Here is a 21,853-nt window from a genome sequence, read left to right as displayed (position 1 = left end):
CCTCACTCCCGCCAGACCCTCAGATAGTCAGTGATGAGGATGTGGATGGTGCCAGCACGTCCGCCTAGGTTTGATCTTGCAGTCGTGCCTTTGTAACACACAATCACCTGAGAAAATATGTATTAGCAAAGGGTTGCCATAAATGCTTTAAATGAAATATAAACTAGAATCCACATTATGAGTCAGGTCTACCGGAAGACAAGGGCTGAATTTTCGGTTACTGGTTACTAAAAAACTAGACAGGCTCTACACTGGGCTCATGCTGGACTTCAGGTGAAAGTGTACACAAATCTTTCTGGGAGGGGAGATAGCAATTAACAGGTTCTAAACTGTACTATGCTCCTAAAAAATTATTAAGCCACAGTACTAATATACTTTTTAAAGATAAACACAGACGATGTAGAGGTATGCTTGATAAGATGCTGAAAAAATTGAGCACATATCATTAACCCCAAAGTTTTCAATATAGAAAATTCAAACTTCATGGAAAAAAGTTTTCGGAGACTCTGATGTCTTTACAGTACAGATTTCTCTTTGCTGATTTTGTTTTTGATACGACCATTTAGCACCACCTAGTGGTAACAAGTGGAATAACAAAAAAGATGAACAGGATCTTGAAATTACATTATAGTTCCAAAATTTTCCTCGAAGCCTTTACTATGAAAAAAAAAGTGATAAAATTAATTACTTTGAAGATTTTATCAGCTGATAAAATCTCTGAAAAGTAAAAACTGAGCTCACACCGACTTCAATGATCTACCAGGCATATCACTTCATCATTCTGTGGTAACAAACGTACAAGAATCTGAACTCTTCAAAACTTCTATGAAATTTTTGTGTTATTAAATAATGTTAAAAATAAACATTTCTATTCATTTTAAATTTATAAATTATATTTGTATTAGACCTTAAAAATTAAGGCTGGGCACGGTTGCTCACACCTTTAATCCCAGCACTTTGGGAGGCTGAGGTGGGCGGATCATCTGAGGTCAGGAATTCGAGACCGCCTGACCAACACGGAGAAACCTCGTCCCTACTAATTTTGTAAAAATACAAAATTAGCCAGGCATGGTGGCGTATGCCTGTAATTCCAGCTAATCAGGAGGCTGAGGCAAGGGGAATCACTTGAACCCGGGAGGCAGAGGTTGTGGTGAGTCCAGATCGCGCCATTGCACCCCAGCCTGGGCAACAAGGGTGAAATCTCTTCTCAAAAAAAAAAAAAAAACTAAGAAACCAACTGTAAAGAATATAGGCTTTGATGGTTTATAGATTATGTTGGTAGGTTTATTTCATGATCTCTCTTTAGAAAAATGGAACATGTCTTCCTTATATCCTGTACTAGTGGGGCACCTTTGAAAACAGACATGGAAGTTACAAGAGAAAAACTGAGCAGGTTTACTTAACTTGCATATTCAATATTGATGGGTTCCCCAGGGAGCTGCTCACTGGGAAAGAGGAGCCACACTGTAATAATATGTTAGATAAGTGGCAATGTGTATGCTGGTGAAACTAAACACATATGTCAGCAAAGTTTCAAAAGCATCCTTCATGAGGATTACATAAAAACTAAAACTATTCACGTGGATTCTCTACTAGCAACCTTCCATCTGAAGATATCTAGCTAGCATTATTATTTGTCATGCATTCACTCAATACTTTATTGAATCCCAAACTAATATGCATAATCCCAAACTAATATGAGAACACGATCCATGTTCTCAATCCTTTATAAGCCTATAGTTTAGATAAGCAACACAACAATAACAGCATCATCATCAATAAGAGGTAAAGAAGAATGTCACAAGTGAAAGAAGTAAAATGCATTTGGATGAATATAAAATTCCACCTGGGGGATTGATAAAAGCTTCACTGACAATGTGGCATGAGGATGAAGTCTTCATGGGGACTTCAGGCAGGCAAACCTGCTGAGTAGGCCTAGGAGGAGGACAGCTCACCACACACGGGGGAGGGCACTGTGAATGAGCGGCTGCGAGCCAGAACACAGCCAGGAGTGTGAGCTCTTTGTTAACTTCACTAGACAATGGGAAGCACACAGGACGATTCTGTGCAGAGTAACAAATCAATGCTTATAAAAACTAATCCAATGTTCACAGACAGGAAAGACTGACCAGCAGGATGCCGACAGACAGGGCTGGCCATGTACGCTCTGGAGTCTGTCTGGCTTACAAAATAACCTCCCACAACCTCTACAGTTTCAGTTTCTTCATCTGAAAAAACAGGAATAATAGTAGCACGAAGCTCAAAGTTGTTGTGAGGATTTGATGAGAAATATATGCTTTAAAATAGCAAATGCTCAACTGATGTTAAATATAATGACTGTTAGGAAGACAGAGGCCCTTAGAATAGCCCAGGTGTTTGGCGATAAGAATCAAAGTGATTTGCTTTTGGGATTCAGACAGATGCAAGACTGTAGGAACAATGCAAGGACTTGGTTAGAAGATATGAGAATATCAGGAAGGAAAAGAATACAAACTGACTCCAAAATTTTATTTTACAGAGAAGTATTAATGAAGAACTGATTTTGAAAGGGGAAAATGTGGTCACTTTAGGCAATGTGAGTTTATAGCAGAGCCTATAAGCCTCATGGGCTGCTGGGAAGGCATGTCCCTGGTCAGGGTCAGACCAAGAATCACATGCTGAGCCTTTAAAGCCACACAAACACATCGGATGTGTGAGGGGCTCCAGCTTTACTCAAACTCAATACTTATCAAAATGATAGTATCTACTGTATGTGATACATATTCCCTTCTACTTTTCAAGATATTTTGATAACTTAATCTCTTCATAGGTAAGTGGCTTAATTCTACCATATTTACTAGGAGAAATGTATTACTGTTTAAAACAAATAAACAAACAAAAAGCCATAATAGTCTAGATGGCAGGTGAGTGGAGGAGACTGTGTGGCAGGCTGAACTTTCAATGGTGTCAAGTCCCTCCTGTTCTTCCAGCCCTGAGTTTAAAACTGAAATGAGGCACTAGGTTTCTTGGGATGTTATGTGCTAGAAATTTTAACAACTGGCCAGTGTTAGAAATTTTAACAACTTTGGCCATTAGTTAGAATGGCAACTTGAACAAATCACTTTGTCTTGTTTCCACGTCTGTAAAATGAAGGGCCTGGACGAGGTAGAAGGCCTTCAACTCCAGTGTAAACACTGTGTAATCTGTGCTTGCTGCATCTGTCAAAGACACCTACAATATATATAAATACACTTACGTAAGGTCTCAGTGATATTCCCTGTACTACCAATCTTCAATGACATCAGCTTTCCCATTCACTTGCCAGTCTTTTCTGATATTGCCCATCTCATCCTAATTCCATGACATCTAAAACATTCCACTTGGCCCAAGTCTTTCTTAATTCTGAATCATCATGGTGTGATAGGCCAGCTTCCAGAGAGGGCTACATTCAAATACAATCTATAGAAGAATTTCATAACAGATAAAAGATCTGCACATTTTTACAATATGCAAATTCAAGCAATATATACAAGGACTGTAACAACAATGATACCAACTGAATGTTAGTAAAACAGGAAGAGTCAAAAAACAGAGGAAAGATGTACCTTTTCTTTGTCTAGATGGATTCCACTAATTTCAAAATCAAACATAAACAGTTCAGCTACTCGCCTATAAATAAAATGAGCCCCAGGTTATAACAGGTAATAAAAATTACTAACAAAAAAATTGTGGGTTTTTTTTGTTAAATAAATCATCAGTCTTTTAGAGCCTCACTGCCAAAAATTCTTTCAACACACACACACACACACACACACACTCTCACACACACACATACACACTCTCTCTCTCTGTTTTAAACACAGAGCTTAATATCCTCAGAAGTCAGGCAAAACATCTAGCTGACTGATAATTATGATTGGCTCTTCATGTAAGAGCTTATTCCTTTATTCAGAGAGTACAAACCTGTGAAAGCCACCATAATAATTACTTATTTATTTCAACTCAATCCAAATCCCAATAATTAAAAACATAAAATAGGTTTTATATTTGGACAATTTTTCAAAGGCCCTCTGCATGAGATTTTCAGTTTTCCTTCCAGCCAGTAGCAGCTATTTAGAATATTAAATTCTTTGATGCTGTGTTGGAAGCTGAGTTTCTTGGCTAATGAGAATTGCTTTCTTTCTTTTTAATCCTGCTTCATGCTTGGAACCAATTTCAAGTGTAACACCTTTTTTCTGTCAACAGTATTTAAAAAAAAACACACACACTGAATGAAAACAATCAAATATTTGATCTATTCTTTTGGCTCTCCTTGAGTTTTCAAAATAGATATATTTATCTTCCTGATTATTATGTCAAATATACCTTGAATGGAAATTTTTGTTTATTGTATTATACAATATAGGTCTATTATGTTACAAAACTGTATTGTAGAAACAACATGAAACATTTAAAATCCTACCAAAGATAATGACCATTAAAATTCTTGGATTTCCTTTCAATCTACTTTTAATGTTATATTACATATTAAGAATAATTAAGGTCCAACTGTATATACTTTTGTTTTTTTCTTGTAAAATTATATCACAAACACTGAAGTTCTCCATATATTTAAACATTCCTCAAAAAGTTGGCTTTTGATGCTTGTTTTGTGTTGTCATATAGACTGTAAATGTTTTTGTTCTCCCACTCCCATGAACCATAATATAATAAAAATCCTTGTTACATTTTTTTTTAATCCTTCTTTGTTTCCTTAGGATAAATTCCAAGAAATCAATCAAAAATATGCACACTGATATGTATTACAAAATGGTCCTCCATAAAGACTTATCAATTTACACCTAACTAGAGAGGATCCATCATCTTAAACCAGAAATACTATTCTTATTCTGTTTCAACTTTGTTGGCTGCTGGGCTCTCTGCTTCATTCTATCTTTCCTTAATGGTGGTGGGTCCCATTTACTGAATGACTACTACGTGCCAGGTGCAGAGCAAAACACTTAACACAAATTATTTCCTTTACATCTCATATGATTCTTATGAAGTACTTTATATTTCCCTTTTACAAAGGAGAAAACTAAGGCTAAATGAGCTCTGAAGCCAACGTCCAACCCAGCTGTTCCACTCTGGAGACGCACTTTCACCCACTTCACACTTGTTGCCATGTTACGCTTGTGGCACACTGCTATCAATTTAACAGTCATCTGTGGCTATTCCTAATTTTGTGAAATAAGAGTTTCACGAAGAGAATCTTTTGCCCATTTTTCTATAAGGGGGTTTTCTTTCTTCTTTTTTTAAAGTAATCTGAAAGGTCTCTTAACATAGTTAATATATTAAGCCTCTGTCATATAAGAACCATTTGTCCCATTTGTGTGTTCTGACTTTGAATGTGGAAGTGTTTTGCTATACCAAAGATTGTGATGTTTACATAATAAAAATCAACGAATCTTTCTGTGCTATGAATTTGTATCATACCAAGAAACACCTTCAACATCCCAAGATTACACTAGTTTTATATTTCTTTTAAAAACATTTAAATCTTTAATCAATCTACTTTTTCCCCCAAAATGGTTATCCACTGGTCTAACATCATTTACTGAAAACCAAGTCTTTCCCTACTGATGTGAAATGACACTTCTATGACATACCAAATAGTCTTACTTATATATGTGTGTGTGTGTATATATATATGTATATCTGTGTCTATGTCTGAAATTTCTCTATTCTTTCATTGATCTAACTGACTATTCTGGCATTTTTAAGTGTAATGCTCTTTAAATATAGCATTTTTATATGTTCTTCTAGCTGGTATAAGTTCCTTTTTAGTAATTTCCCTTAACGAGAGTTTTCCTGCCTGTTGTGGCATATTTATTCTCTGTGACTTCAAAATCATTTTAAGTAACAAAAAAAAAAACTTTATAAATTGGATAGCATTAAACTTATTGTAGTAAACATGATTGAGTTTTATTCTTTCTTATCTAATACAGCATGTTTCTCCGTTTCAGTCACTTTCATGCTTCCTAGGTGTTGTGAGTGTTGAGGTTCTCCACTCTGCCTTCCTCAGTTCATTCCAAGGTGTATTACAGCTTTGGCTGTTCTTGCAATTAGGATTTTCCCTCCATTATATTATCTGAAGAATGTGCTTATTATCCTTTGCATACATGAAAGCTCTTAATGGCTTTGGAAAAACCCCAAGTTAAACAGGTCTCTTTATGGCTGGGCTTCTCAGAGACTCTAAACTATTAAAATTCTTCAAGCAGGGAAATACACTGATATATGAGATTTCCAAACTTACTGACTGAAGGAACCCTTCTGAGAAAATTTCTAAACATCTGAGAGAACTAGTATTTCAAAGACTGAATCTAAGAATAAGATGACGAGTTACTCAATTTAAATCATTTTCTCTGTATATTAACTAATCAGAAAAGACTTTATTAAATCTATAATTCTTTGATTTAGCCAATGTCTTATATTTTACCATATGCATAGGTCTAAAATATAGCTCTTTCTGGGTGCTAGCCAACACTCAATGATATGTAAGTGCCATGATACTGCAATAATGATTACTTCAAATTCTTCTCTCTCCTACTTCCAAGTTGCTTTTCTTTTCTACACTATTAATATTCTACCCAATTTATTTTTCCCAATATATTTATCATTTTATTATTTAAAAATTCCTATTGGCATTTTTAGAAATATCTAGAAATGTGGTATGTATCCTTATCAGTACAAGTCCTTTCTATCTAAGATGGTCTGCTAGCCCATTACAATTTTTATACACAAACAGGGGCATGCTGATCTTTAGTAAATAGAGATTATGAATAACATTCTATTTTTAACATTTTTTGTTATTTAAAGTCAGTACCAGTTCAGTATAAATCTGGCACAATTAATAGGTCTTCAACTTTTCCTTGCTTTGCTCATGAAAGCAGTATCATGATCAAGCTTAAACTACTGTGATAACACAGCTAGCTTTACTAGTGTTCTGAGCATCAGGACTGACAACGTGAAACAGCACCAGGTACCTGCATACCTGTCAGGCAGGTGAAAATAATCCCTCAAAGACTGAGCCCCAATGTGCTGCTCACATACCATGCTGCTCGTGTACCAGATTAACAGCAAACTGGATGATCAACTGGTCCCTACAGAAAGTGGCTTCACTTGAGGGTCAATAAGCCACATAAAGACAAAATAGGAGAAGGAAACAGGATCAGAAAGAATCAAGTTGCCAGAGGAAGTGTCCCACTAATAAAAAGTAGATAATAGGTACAAACAGATGAGAAAAAATTAATCTCTGTGTTATGACATAAACATTACAAGCAGGTTAACGACAAACCCTACTACACTCATAAATACATTTAAGCAAAGAAATAAGTCTCATATCAAATAGTCTCATGTATTGATTTAGAAGTTAGGCCTTTTTGATTCAGATTTAATAAATGCAGCCTAATGAACCAAAGCAAATCATTACAAGGATCTTGACATCCTCCCAGTAAATAAAATCGATTTGCTTATATTTTCTGATAGCATCAATTAAGGAACTTTGAGCATAAAGCTAAGTGTAATTATTAACTGTTTACAGGAGTTCATTCATTGGTTGAGCACTGACCACATTCCATGAATGTGTAGGTGCTGAGGGTGCAGCTGGAACAAAACACACCAAGCCCTACCCTCAAGGAGCTTGCAGTCTGGTGAGATAGATGATGGACAAATAAACAAATAGGATATGTTGAAACGAATCAGGACTATGAAGAAAAATAAATCAGGATCAGAGGGTGGAGTCTGACCCTGTGTAAAGATTTTGGGGGAGACACCATTTGAGTGGAGTCCTAGAGAAAGTGCAGAAGTCAAAGAGATACCTGGGGAGAAACATTCCAGACAGCAGAGACTGCAAGTACAGAGGGGAGTCTCCCAACCTCACCTCTACAGTCACGGTCACGACCAAGGCAGAGAAATGAGTGAATACCTTGTTTCTGGATCAAGGGAATCCACAAGTTTTTTATCAGTTAGTAATTTTTGCAAACTTTGATATAATTCCACATTTGTGTTCAACCTAGAAAAATTAGAAAGGAAAAAATTAGATGATTTTCTAATACTTTAACTTTACATGAAAAGAATGATGTCAGATTGTACCACACAGATGCCCAGAAGCTGAATAGCATAATCTACCAAGAACAGCATAACCATCCTTTCTTCCTTCTTTCCTTTTCTCCTTCCCTTCTTCCTTTCCTTCCCTTATTTTGGAGACAAGGATCTCACTCTCTCACCTAGGCTGGAGTGCAGTGGCATGATCGCAGCTCACTGCAGCTTCAATCTCCTGTGCTCAAGTGATCCTTCCACCTTAGCTTCCCAAGTAGTTGGGACTACAGATGCACACCTCCAAGACCAGCTAATTTTTAAATTTCTTGTAGAGATGATGGTGTCTTGCCATGTTGCCCAGATTGATTTCAAACTCCTGAGCTCAAATGATCTCCCTGCTCAGTCCTCGGTCTCCCAGAGTGCTGGGATTACAAGCATGAGCCACCACATCCAGTGCAAAACCATTCTTAGAAACTGAACTACTCAGCACAGGCAGTCTGTTAGGTGAAGTGTTGGGGTACTAACTGCTCTGGTAGGTTAAAGGATAAGTTTAAACCCACAGTCCACAGCTGGGACAGAAAGGGCAGGCAGGAAAGAGGGGAGGGGAGGGGAGGGATATGGTAACTAGTGATTTAACTGAGAACCTATCCCCGTTAGCAACATGCCAGTGGTCACTTGTTTTGTTAATAAAAGGAAAGGCACGAGGATGGGAGGATGAACAACACAAAGATTTTCCAGTCCTGGACTGAACACCCTAGAACACAGGCTACCTGCGCTCATGTCGGTGTGAGTGGCAGGCACACACTGTAAGGGAGAGCTCAAGACACAGGTTTCAGAGCCATGCACCTGGGATGCAAGACTGGCCCTGTTACTGCTCTGGGACCCTGGACATGTTATTTAGACCTTAGGCTGCTGTGAGGATTAAACGAGATCATGTGTGCAGCACACACATCCTATATGAATGAACCATGACCACTGTTCAGCAGTTCTGCCAGCCAGAGAGCAAAGGGCCCAAGGCTGGGCAGTGGTCCCAACCCACCCCACAGTACCACTGGCAGGAACCCAGTCCTCTCTCCTAAATGCAAATGCCATGGCCCTCTCAGAGCTAAATAGTGAGCTGGGTCTAGATACAATCTGCTCTCTGCTTGGTAGATCTTCAAGGAGGGACAAGGTTATAAGAACCACCCACCAGTTCCTACTCAGAGACTCAAGGATACTCCTACTCCTCCACTGGTTCACATAAAAACACTGAAGACTTATAAGAATCAAAGGGTTTCTGTTACCATTCTCATGGGCCTTCCCAAACACCAGGGAAACAGAGGTAGTCATTACCAATCAAAAAACATTCACCAAGAAGGGCCAGACTCCCACACATGGATCCCAGAAGTCAGGGAGAGAGTGTGGAGGCCTACCTCCTCTTAACCTGCTCACCCATGGAGCCATCCCATGGCAAAGGGACAGCAGTTCAGAGGCTGCCCGCACTGCCCCCACTGCAGAGGTTTAAGGAAACCTCCCAGTATGTTTAATGTTGGAAGACCCTGAGATAAAATCCATACTTTAGTGTGTGCTTGTCCTCCCGCAAAATGAAGAGTGCTTGTCCATGAGCCCAGCCCACGTCAATTTGACAGGACATAGTGTGCAGAGCGCCTCGAGCAGGCGGCCCGCTGCTGCCTCCTTTCCAGGGGCCCTTCCCATAGAGGCAAAGCTTTCTCCCAGAGAGTCCCCACTTTCAGCCCTGTCAGCATGCCCAGTGTCTGCACTCTGCAGGGCCCAGCTCTATCCCATTCCGCGGGATGGATTTTAGCAGCTATGGGAAAAGTCATACACAATTGTGCCAAAGTGAACAAACGTAGCTCGACCTGCGGAAAAGCAGCAGCTGCACATCCTGAAGTATTGGGTCTTTCAAGGAAGCCTCATCCAACCAGAGAAGGCACCATTCTCCTCCTCCAACAATTTCTGGTATATGGAATCGCCTTATCATGTTACCCCCTTTCTCCTGTTGTAAATCCATGCTGGCAAGCCCAGGGCTCTCCCTAGCTCTGTACACTGCCTGGCATGGTGCCATGTAGCTAAGTATGCTGGAATACAGCGCTGTCCACAGTTATTTTAACAAGCACTATGGAGCTCTCATAAGTGGCTTAAAAACATTTACATTTACCTCAAAATCACTACACTCCATCACAGCCTCAGCCAGAGCCTGCTCCAGCCCTCCCATAGATTTTTAATGGCCTCCCTAGACTCCCCTAATTCCAACTTGATGGGGGCCACAAGGACACTATTTATAGAGCGTTTTGGCTTCTCGCCTTGTGGCCCACAGCCATAGATGCAACAGCAATTTAATCAAGTGATAATCTAGTAAGTCCAATTTGCCACTAAGGTACTAAAAAGCCCTTATTTAAGGTAAGTGATAATGGTGATAACAAGAATCCTGGGTGTCTGTGATCTCAGATTAGCAAGTGACACCTTTACATTGATCTCATTTAACCCTCACAAGGACCCTGAGGCAGGGTTAACGTTATGACCCCATTTATAGACAAGGAAATGATTGAGAGGCCCAGTCTGCCTGTGAGGTGAACCAGTGGCCTGTCCCGAGCCCTCCCTCCAGCCACCGGGGTCACACACACCTCCCACCCTGCTGGGTCGGGGACAAGCACTATGAATAAAACTGTCTACGGCACAAGTCCATGAAACCAGATCACCCAGCACTTGGCAGGGGGGCGGGGCGGGGCGGGGAGAACAGCACATACTTCTCCACCATGGTGCCAATACTTCTACAGGCTTCTTCTGCGGCTTCTCTGAATGCTGGCTCAGGGTGAGCGATTTTCACAAAATCAGCCTAATATAGGAGAAAGACAAAACCAAAAGGGAATTTGATGGGAAGCTTTCTTCCAGGATCTGAGGGTGAAAATGAAAACTGGGTTTTAAGATGTGCCATTGGCTTGGCCTGTGTATTTCCATTACTAACCTTTTCCTAAGCGAGTAAAGAAAAGCAGCTTCTTCCTGAACATTTATTAATTCTGTTATTCCTTGAAACCAAGTTTGTTTCATTTAAAAAAAATACTTTTATTAACTTTATTTCAGAAAAGTCTTTTTCCTTCAAATATAAACACCAAGAAAATTCTTCCTAATTCTTTATTTCAAAAGAACAGACACTAGTTTCAAATATTCTACAACTTTCTCACTAAAATTCTTTGCAATATGGTTCTCACTGCATGTTAACCTATCTCTAGGAAACAACTCTTAGAGGCTTACTTTTTTTAACTGACACATAGCATAGTTTCGAAACCGATTTTACTTACGTTCTAGTCTTTGATTTAACTACATTCTAGTCTTTGCACAGAAAACAAAGGCAACATTCGCTTTATAGTCCTTTTAATAAAATATCAATTCATAGTCTCCATGTAATACTGTATACAACTACTACTGCTAACGTCATTAAAAATTAAAATGAGCAAAATTCTTTTTTAAAAAGATAAAATGATGTAAAACTAAATTTTCATTTTCATGTTAATTGTAACAAAAAGCAGGGAAACTACAAAACACTAATTTTCTTTATTTGCCAAGAAGATGCGTGACTATAACATGAAATAAAATCACCACAAGGTAAAATTTCCTAATTTTATTATCAAATAGTTTTAATGCCAAAACACTTAAATCCAAAGTTTGGTATATTTGTTGTAACAATTGGTAACAATAACATAACATTAGTACCAAAGTACCTGAAAAATGAGTTATGTAAACTTACATCATTTTTTTTTACAAATTTCTAATCTACAGGTTGTGAATTTATAATCAATATTAAAACTCAAAGCACTAGCATACATATTAAAAACTGATTTGTAATAGTGATGAGGAAAACAGTTGTTACATAAACACTGTATTTAAAAAACCCAAAATGACTATTTGGTGAAAAACAGTTTATAAAACGATTGCCTTATAATAGTACTAATCTTACTGGCAGGTAATACCTTAAATATTCAAAAAGGAAAAAGTTCTTTTTTTTTTTTAATGAAAAAGAAAGAAAGTGAAAGAGAAAGGGGGAGAGAGAACAGGATTCTTGCTCTATTGCCCAGGCTGGAATGCAATCTAATAATAGGTATTAAAAATCTCTTTTATGCCAATAATTGTGCTTAACAGCGGAGACAGGAAGGAATAGGGAAAGAAAATAACAAACAAATAGCCAACCAATATTTCATTTAAGTCTGTGAAATGCTATACAAATGCTGAAGAGTGATTTACTTCCAATTATGTGGTCACGTTCAAAATAGGTGTAATGTGATACTGAGAAAAATGTATGTTCTGTGGACCTGGGGTGGAGAATTCTATAAATATTCACTGAGTCAACTTGTTCCAGGTCTGAGTTCAAATCATAGATGTCCCTGTCAATTTTCTATCTCGTTGATTCGTCGAATATTAACAATATAGTGTCAAAGTCTCCCGCTATTATTGTGTGGGAGTCCAAGTCTCTTTATAAGTCATTAAAAACTTGTCTTATGTATCTGGGTGCTCCTGTATTGGGTGCATATATATTTGTGATCATTGACTCCTGTTGTTGCATTGATCCTTTTACCATTATGTAATGTACTTCGTTTCTTTTAATCTTTGTTACTATTAAAGTCTATTTTGTCAGAGACGAAAGTTACAACTCATTTTTTTTTTTTGCTCTCCATTTGATTGGTGAATCTTCCTCCAACCCTTTAAGTCTTTGTGTGTCCTTGCTTATGAGATGGATCTAAATATAGCATAACGATGGGTTTTGACTTTTTATTCAATTTGCCTGTCTGTGTCTTTGATTGGGGCATTTAATACATTTAAATTTAGGATTAATATTGATTTTTGTGAGTTTAATATTGTCATTTAATGCTAGCTGGCTATTTTGCCCATTAGTTGATGTAGATTCTTCATTATGGAAATAGTCTTTACCTTTTGGTAAGTTTCTGGGATGACTGATACTGGTTATTCCTCTCTGTGTGTAGTGCTTCTTTCAGAAGCTCTTGTAAAGCAGGCCTGGTGGTGATGAAATCTCTGAGTGCTTGCTTGTTAGCGAAAAATTTTATTTTTCCTTCATTTATGAAGCTTAGTTTGGCTGGATATGAAATTCTGGGTTGAAAATTCTTTTCTTTGAGAATATTGAATATCGACCCCCACTCTCTTCTAGTTTGTAGGGTTTCTGCTGAGAGATCTGCTGTGAGTCTGATAGGCTTCCCTTTATGGGTAACCCGACTTTTCTCTCTAGCTGCCCTTAGAATTTTCTCCTTTATTTCAACCCTGGTGAATCTAACGATTATGTGTCTTGGGGTTGCTCTACTTGAGGAATATCTTTGTGGTGTTCTCTGTATTACCTGGAGTTGAGTATTGTCCTGCCTTACTAGGTTAGGAAAGTTTTCCTGAATAATATCCTGAAGAATATTTTCCAACTTGGATTCATTCTCTTCATGACATTCAGGTACACCTATCAAACGTAAATTAGGTCTTTTCACACAGTCCCATATTTCTTGGAGACTTTGCTCATTCCTTTTTACTCTTTCTTCTCTAATCTTATCTTCTCGTTTCATTTCATTAAGTTGGTCTTCGACCTCTGATACCCTTTCTTCTGCTTGATCAATTCGACTGTTAAAACCTGTGCATACTTGGCGGCGTTCTCATCTTGTATTCTTCAGTTCCATTAATTCACTTAGATTCCTCTCTAAATTGTCTATTCTCGTTAGGATTTCGTCAAACCTTTTTTCAAGGTTCTTAGTTTCTTTACATTGGGCTAGAACATGTTCTTTTAACTCACAGAAGTTTCTTAACCACTTTCTGAAGCCTAATTCTGTTAATGGAACAAACTCGTTCTCCATCAGGCCTTGTTCCCTTGTTGATGAGGAACTGTGATCCCCTGTAGAGGGAGAGACATTCTGATTTTGGGTATTGTCAGCCTTTTTACGCTGGTTTCTTCCGTTCGTTGTAAATTTATCCACCTGTCATCTTTGTAATTACCGACTTTCAAATTAGGTCTCTGAGTGGACGTCCAACTTGTTGATTCCCAGCACGGGAATCTGAGCAACCCACTGCGCCGGCTAAAACAGCGGCATTAAGATTCTTGGTGCTTTTCTGCCCAGGAATCTCCGGTCTGGCTTCCCTCTTGAGTCCCTTTTTCAATCAGCTGAATGGGCGACTCTGCCTTCCCAGAGCTCCAAACGTCGAGCAAAAGGCGACCCAGTCCTGTTTACTCTGCACTGAGAACTGCCGTGCCGCCAGCCACAAGAGTTGCACTGGCAACCTGTGGGGCTCCTCTACTGGGAATCTCCTGGTCCATGAGCAACAAAAATTCATCTGAAAGTGTGGCGTCCTCTCGTTCTCTGCGCTTTCACTGGGAGCTACAATCCTGAGCTGCTAGTAATCGGCCATCTTGGATCTCTCTCAAAATGTTCTTTTTTACCCAGAGACTTACATATATAAATCATGTAGTTTTTTTTTTAGTTTTCAAAATGAGATATTATTATACATGATAACTATTAAAAATGTCAAAATAAGAAAAGATATAGGGCAGAGAAGTTAAAATCTTTTAGTGAAGACCAAAAGCAAAAATTTAGAAAAAAATCCTAGAATACTGATTAATTAAGATGAACACTAAGACAACAAACACACAGTGAATTCTGGGATTTGTGACAGCCAAGCCAATAGTCACCCCTCAGTATCAATGGGCAATGGTTAGATCCTCCTACAGATACCCAAATCCACAGACGCTCAAGTCTCTGACATAAAATGGTGTAGTATTTGCACATAACCGATACACAGCATACCCCATACTTTGAATCATCTCTACATTACTTGTAATACCTAAATGAATGTAAATAATATGTAAATAGCTATTACACTGTATTGTTTTATGGAGCAGTGACAAGGAAAAAAGTCTGTACATGTTCAGTATGAATGCAATTTTTTTTCCAAATATTTTTGACTCCACAGATCCCCCAATCTGGAGGGCTGACTGTACTTGAATAGTGAAATTCACTGACACAGATTTTCCTTTTCAGATCTCAGTGACATAATTAGGTGAACAGGGTATGAAACCTCCTTTTGGGCAGTGCGTTTCCACAGCTCCCCCATCTTTCAAAGGCACATTTCTTATGCATATACTGGAGGCATAGAACAAAAAAACCCAATACAACGGAACTACCCAGAACCTGCAACTTCACTCCAGAGAAAAACCCTTTACAATAAGATACTTTATCAGCTTCCTTAAGACTGAAGCTGGTGGTGAACATATAATCATCTGAAAGATGTTCATGCTCAAGTCAGGTGTATGGGTGGAAGGAAATTTTCCAAAAAAGAAAAATAAATAAAGATGGGGAGGAGTTACACTGGGTGAAAGAAGTCAGTCAAAAGGTATACAGGATTCCCCTTCCATGACATTCTAGAAAAGGCAAAACTATAGGGATGGAGAACAGATTAGTGGTTGCCGAAGGTTAGTGGGGAGGGGTGGGTGTGACTATAAAGGGAGATTTTTGGGAGTTGATGGAACAGCTTTGTATCCTAATTGTGGTGGGGGCTGCACAAATTTATATGAGTTAAAATTCAGAGAACTGCATCATCTTCCAAAAGAAGTCAATTTTACTGTATAATAATTTTGAAAACAAGTATATATATTTTCTTTTTCTTTTTTTTTTTTTTTGGGACGGAGTCTTGCTCTGTCGCCAGGCTGGAGTGCAGTGGTGCAATCTCGGCTCACTGCAACCTCCGCCTCCTGGGTTCAAGCGATTCTTCCGCCTCAGCCTCCCGAGTAGCTGGGACTACAGGCGTGTGCCACCACACCCGGGTAATTTTTGTATTTTTAGTAGAGATGGGGTTTCATCATGGTGAGGATAGTCTCGATCTCCTGACCTCATGATCTGCCCGCCTCGGCCTCCCAAAGTGCTGGGATTACAGGCGTGAGCCACCGTGCCCGGCCCATATTTTCTTAAATGGAAAGGCTAACAAACTTTGCAACCTTTCCAGGTAAGGGTTCATGAGATCTGAGCAGCCAGCCAGCCCTGAAATGGTTGGAACAGCAGGAAGGAGAAGAGCCTGATGGATACTCTGCCTGGGCTGCCAGCCCAGCTGCACCACATACTAGCCAGGTGACAGCGGGCACATCCCTTCATCAGCCAGTGCCTTTCTTCCCTCTTGTGAAAATGGAGATACGCTGAAAAGGTTACCTCAGCTCATCCAAAGAAAGCTCCTTCAGCTAACTAGGCTGTAGAAAGGGCCTATAGCCTAGTAAATCTTGAAAAACAAGTTAATGCCAGAATATAAACTCTGGGAAGTAAGAGATTGTGTCTGTTTCATTCCTGCATGTTAGACTGTGTTTGGCATGCAGTAGGTGCTCAATATTGACTGAATGTGAGGGAAAAAGCTATGTAGTTCAATATCATCTAGACAAGATCATAAATGATCACTATTTGGATTGTGTGTACCACTTTCTCTGAAACAAGAGTCAGCTCCTTCAGGCTGATAGAAAATCCTGCTTCCTGGAAATCAGTATATCGAAGAAATATCTGCACTTCTATGTTTGTTGCAGCTCTGTTCACAATAGCCAAGATTTGGAAGCAACCCAAGTGTCCATGAACCGATGAATGGACAAAGAAAATGTGGTACTGATACACAATGGAATACTAGTCAGCCATAAAAAAGAATGAGATCATGTCATTTGCAACAACATGCATGGTCATTATGTTAAGTGAAATAAGTCAGGTACATAAAGACAAACATCACACATTCTCACTTATTATGGGACCTAAAAACAGATACAATAGAATCATGGAAATAAAGAGTAGAAGGATGGTTATCAGAGGCTGGGAGGGGTAGCAGGGGCGTATGGGTGGATGGTTAATGGGTACAAAAAAACAGGAAGAATGAGTAAGACCTACTATTTGATAGCACAAAAGGGTGACTACAGTTAATAATAACTGTAGATTTAAAAATAACTAACAGTGCATAATTGCATTGTTTGTAACGCAAAGGACAAATGCTTGAAGGGATGGATACTCCATTTTCCATAATGTAATTACTATGCATTGCATGCCTCTATCAAAACATCTCATGTACCTCATTAATATATACATATACCCACAAAAATTAAAACTTAAAAAGGAAAAAGAAAATTTTGCTATCTCAGCAATGGATTTCCTAGCTGGTGAAGATATCTAGGTATATACTTCTATTTCAACTTGAAAATGTTTAAAAAAAAAAAGAAAGAAAGAAAGTCTTTACAATCATTTCGATGTCAAAACTTGGTTTTTATTTAAAAAAAAAAAAATTCCTGAAAAGGTATATTAAAACTGCTTTTCACATCTCTTATGAAAAAGAAGTGGCTCACACTTATAATCTGAGCACTTTGGGAGGCTGAGGCAGGAGGTTCACTTGAGGCTAGGAGTTTAAGACCAGCAGCATAGGGAGACCCTATCTCTATTATACACACACAAAAAAAAAAAAGAAAGAAAGAAAGAAAAAGAGGAATTTTGTGTAAACACATACAGTATTCTTAGAATTTTGGGAGAAGCTTTAGTAAGTGAAGAACCTCTGTCAAATGAATATACATATATAAATATGTATTACAAATATAGCAAATCTTTGCTATATTAATCATTCATTCATATGATATATTTTATTTAATATACATATTAAAGTATCAGTTCTAAATATCACCTTTTCCTACAACATTTTCCGCATTCCTAATGACATACTTCATCATAACAAATTATATGCAATGGATCTCAAACAGTTTCAGACATTTTTAACTTTGTAATCTAATATTAATATTAAACAACAAAGGATAAATTTCACTGAAATCTTAACAGGTTGAAAGAGAGGTAGCTTCAAGTCTGAGGCAAAGCATCTTACCAAGTCAGCCACTCTGCACAAGGAATCCGAGAGCTCATCAAAGATCAGCACAGTCTGGGGCCCAGGCGGGGTGGAACATGCACGCTCCACAAGCAATTCTGTCTTTTTCAAGGCTTTTTCTTGTGCAATATGAAATCCTTCTGGAGCACTGAGCTCAGGAACTCCGAAAAGACCCTGAGAACCAAAGAATACATCCAATTTATAACCAAAATTCAAAATTATGCTATTTTTGTATTTACTAAAATTACTTTGTTACAAAGGAAATCTTGGTTTTCTTCGGTGTATCATGTTATATCTGTGATCACAGACACCACTGTCATACTCCCCATATCACTCCACATAAATTACACAAAAAATGTTTTATGACCATAATTTTTCTTCAATTTTTAATTAGTTTCTGAAAAACAAAAACTGAGTGGTATGGGTCCAAAATCCAGCTCTGTCACTTCTACAGAACCTAAGAGTGGCTGCAGGGATTAAATGAGATAATATATGTATAAATATATACACAGCAGTGTTCGGCACACAGCATTTAATAGATGTTAGCTAGAATTATTAGCTTATAACGCTGGCCATGTTGTTTCTCCTCCTAGGCCTCTTATTTTTTTCATCATGTACAATGGGAATGATGACCATAACGCTAAAAAATTGAATAAACTGGTTTTTTTTTCCAAGGCAAAAACCAACTCACAAATTTGAAAATCTACTATCAGTGTCCAATATCATGATACAAAAAAGAAAAATAAAGCTAAAATTAGTTATATCTCATCCACCCAAAATCAGGCTTCCCCTCACATCTTTCTGTTCAGTGCCTACAAGTAGCTCTCCTCACACCAATTATGTTATTACCAAACATACCTTACAGCATGGATACAGGTACTAAGTATATGTAAAGTACTAAAAGCAGTATCTGACAGAGTAAGATCTCAGTACATAGAACTAATTATTCTACAACTATAAAATAGAGAGGATGAGTTAACTATCAAGCAATAGATATTTTAGAAAAATGTAATGAACATATTAAAATCACAGGCTGAAACTGGCAGCAAATTTTATACTTTCCAAAGACATTTCGGTATCTTGATAAAAGCAAAAATCACTGACGTAATGGGAACCTACTTTACATAGGTTCTCATTTAAATCACACAATCCTACAGAATGAACTATCGTTCTTTTATGGATTAGGACATATGCTTTAAGAGGTTAGAAAAAACTTGTTTGAAGTCACGATTTAATACTGGGAAAGACAGAACTTGAACCTGCTCTGGACATCTGTAAAGCCCACAGTTTTCCATACTTCTCTATTACAATTTATCTGTTTAAAAGTCTTCTCTCCTGACAAGCTGAGCTTCCAGACCCAAGAGCCCTGACCTTCATTTCTTTAACCAGCTATCCAACAGAACGTCTAACATATGGAGGAACTCAATGAAGGAAACAAATGATGGGAGCACATGCTAGACATCCTTAATCAGCTTTGTAGGTGCTTAACACACAGATTTTCGGAAATACCAACAGGTAAACCTTCAGGCCTGATAAGTCCTACTGTTTCTACAAGAAGGGATGATAGCATGAAGTTAAACTATTAATCTCTCTTCAAAATATATTACAAGTTAAAAAAAAAAGTGTCAGTTGGGGACAAAGCAGAATCAGTATCAAAAACAAATGTCATCTTTATATTGATTTAATTTGATTCGAGCACAGACAGACTACTTCCACTTCCCAGTACAACCTGCCCATATTGCTCTTGGGATTTCTAACTCTCAGATTACCAGTGACCACAATGCTAAAAAAATGAATAAACCGTTTTTTTTTTTTAAGGCAAAAAAACCAATCACAAATTTGAAAATCTGCTATCAGTGCCTAATATCATGACACTAAAGAGAAAAATAAAGCTAAAATTAGTTATATCTCATCCACCCCAAATCAGGCTTCCCCTCGTGTCTTTATGCTCACTGCCTGCAAGCAGTTCTCCTCACACCAATTATGTTAATACCAACATTACATATGCCCTTAAGGAAGGTGGTGTAGCACATTTCACACAAAATAATTTCAAAATAGACAAAGCTGATAACGGAGGCAAAACAAGAATCACACGCCCTCTAGCTCAGTGCAACAATACCCTAGACTCCTCTTTATAAGGCAATATAGTATAATAAAATTTTAAAAGACAAAAATAAAAGTAATCCTTAACCTAAAATGGATAAAAGAACAGGCACCAGGTAAGTCCTTTCTAACCTTGCCTTTCTCTCACCTTTCAATTACTCATTGAAAAGTTACTAAGTGCCTACTGAATGCATGGTATGTATAGACAAAAATAAGCAAACAATGCGGTCTAGTGACTTCCAGGGGTTAAAAAGCAAAGTGACCAATTCCATGGTACTATAGGAAGTCAGACTCGTCTCAACAGTTTTGTGTTTTAAAACAAGAAACCCCAAAGCTTTGAAATAAATTAATACGTGATGGAATTTTGGGTATCAATGAAATTACTATTACTCGACTGAAGGCACCTGTGTACTTGCAAAAGACCACGTGATACCGCCTGTGAACGCACAGGGTTAGTCCTCTTAAAACAGGCTTGTAGCGCTGGAGCTAAATGGGCTTTAGCTGGGGGTGCGGCTGCGTGTAGATTGAGGACGGATCCTGGCAGGCCGAATTCACCGCCACTGCCTGGACGAACTATTCAGATTCACGTGGAGCAAGGGGCTCATGCAGATGCAGTTCCTGGACCCAACACTCTGGGGAAGAGACCACTAAACCCAGCCCCTCAAAGCAGAGGTGACCATGCCCGTCACTAAGGGCGCACACGAGACCCCACTGTACAAGGTGGATTCGCTGCCGGCTTCCTCCCAGGCCCAAACAATCTCTCCCGGAGCGTCGCTGGCCGCGCAGAGCAAGAGCCAGCTTAGCTCTGGGGACCGAGGAGAGCTTCTCCTGCGCCGCTCACCCGGCGCTCGCCGAACAGGTCCCAGCGGCTGCCCTGGGGCTTGACATTGAAGGCGGCGCCCACTGGAGACCAGCTAGTGCTGACCCTTCGGGCGCGGATCCCGGCTCCGAGGCTGCCCCGACCCGCCCGCCCGGGCCGCAGAGCCACTGCCCTGGCTCCGAAGCCGCCCAGCCTTCCGGTGCACAGCATCGTGTCCCCGGAGCAGTCTCTTCCTTGCCGCGAGACCCCTACTCCCGCGCCCCAGTTTTCGCCCGGAGCGCGCGCTCCGCGTTTCCTAGGCAGCGGCTCACGCCGCCCCACGTGACGGCCCCGCTTCCGTGTCGGGGCAAGGGCTCAGGACGTGGGCACGTCGACGTCCAGAGAGCAAGAGCGTCTCTCCCCCTCGTTCTCGGCCGCCGTCGCGATGTAGCGCCCCCTGTGTCCCGAGTAAGAAACCGCTAGGGATGCGTTTCCCTCCCACGAGGCTGGAGGGTCGAGGGAGGGGGCGGCGGGCAAACTCATGACACATTCGAATTCGAATGGACATTGGGATATCTTTACCAGAAGGGGAGGGATGATAGGTACTTGAGTAAACAAGAAATGCCCACCATAGGCCTTTCCCTTTTAACCTACTCCTTGATAAATTCATCCTGCACTTCTGTCTTATGTCTCTGTCCGGTAACTTGTTTTTACTCTTGCATAGCTCATTTACAAATTTGAGATGAGAAATAGTGAAAGAAGTCTAATGGAATTTTTCCTCCTGGGTTTCAGACTTGCTTGGGACCCATGATCCCTTTTTTCCTCCCCTTTCTCCCTTTTGGAATGGACTGTCTATCCTGTGCCTGCCCCCTCCCCCCACCGTCTTTTAGAAGCGGATTAACTTGTCTGGTTTCACAGGATCACAGATGGAGAGAAATTTTGCCACAGGATGAATCTCATACTGTAGGTCTCCCCTTAACTTATTTAAATGATGTAGATGGTGAGAAGAGTTGATTTGAAAAGTGTTAA

At 39.2% G+C, this 21,853-nt stretch overlaps 1 protein-coding gene across 1 annotated transcript in view; it reads right to left on the bottom strand.

The window, feature by feature from the left end:
• Positions 1–21,141, bottom strand: part of MIPEP (mitochondrial intermediate peptidase) — a 170,045-nt gene extending 148,904 nt beyond the window's left edge. The window contains exons 1-5 of the mRNA XM_021677332.2: positions 20,867–21,141; positions 17,923–18,096; positions 10,806–10,894; positions 7,946–8,032; positions 3,585–3,648 (exon numbers count right to left, since the gene is read on the bottom strand). Of these exons, the coding sequence (XP_021533007.1) occupies positions 3,585–3,648; positions 7,946–8,032; positions 10,806–10,894; positions 17,923–18,096; positions 20,867–21,055 (603 nt within the window). The 5' untranslated portion in view covers positions 21,056–21,141. The remainder of the gene's footprint in view (positions 1–3,584; positions 3,649–7,945; positions 8,033–10,805; positions 10,895–17,922; positions 18,097–20,866) is intronic.
• Between the last annotated feature and the right edge of the window lie 712 nt (positions 21,142–21,853).

Source organism: Aotus nancymaae, unplaced genomic scaffold (genome assembly GCF_030222135.1).
Source record: "Aotus nancymaae isolate 86718 unplaced genomic scaffold, 86718_ANA_hifiasm-v0.15.2.pri h1tg000009l, whole genome shotgun sequence".
Classification (NCBI taxonomy): Eukaryota; Metazoa; Chordata; class Mammalia; order Primates; family Aotidae; genus Aotus; species Aotus nancymaae.
The sequence above is the reverse complement of the archived record's forward strand: the minus strand, read 5'-3'. Positions and strand labels throughout refer to the sequence as shown.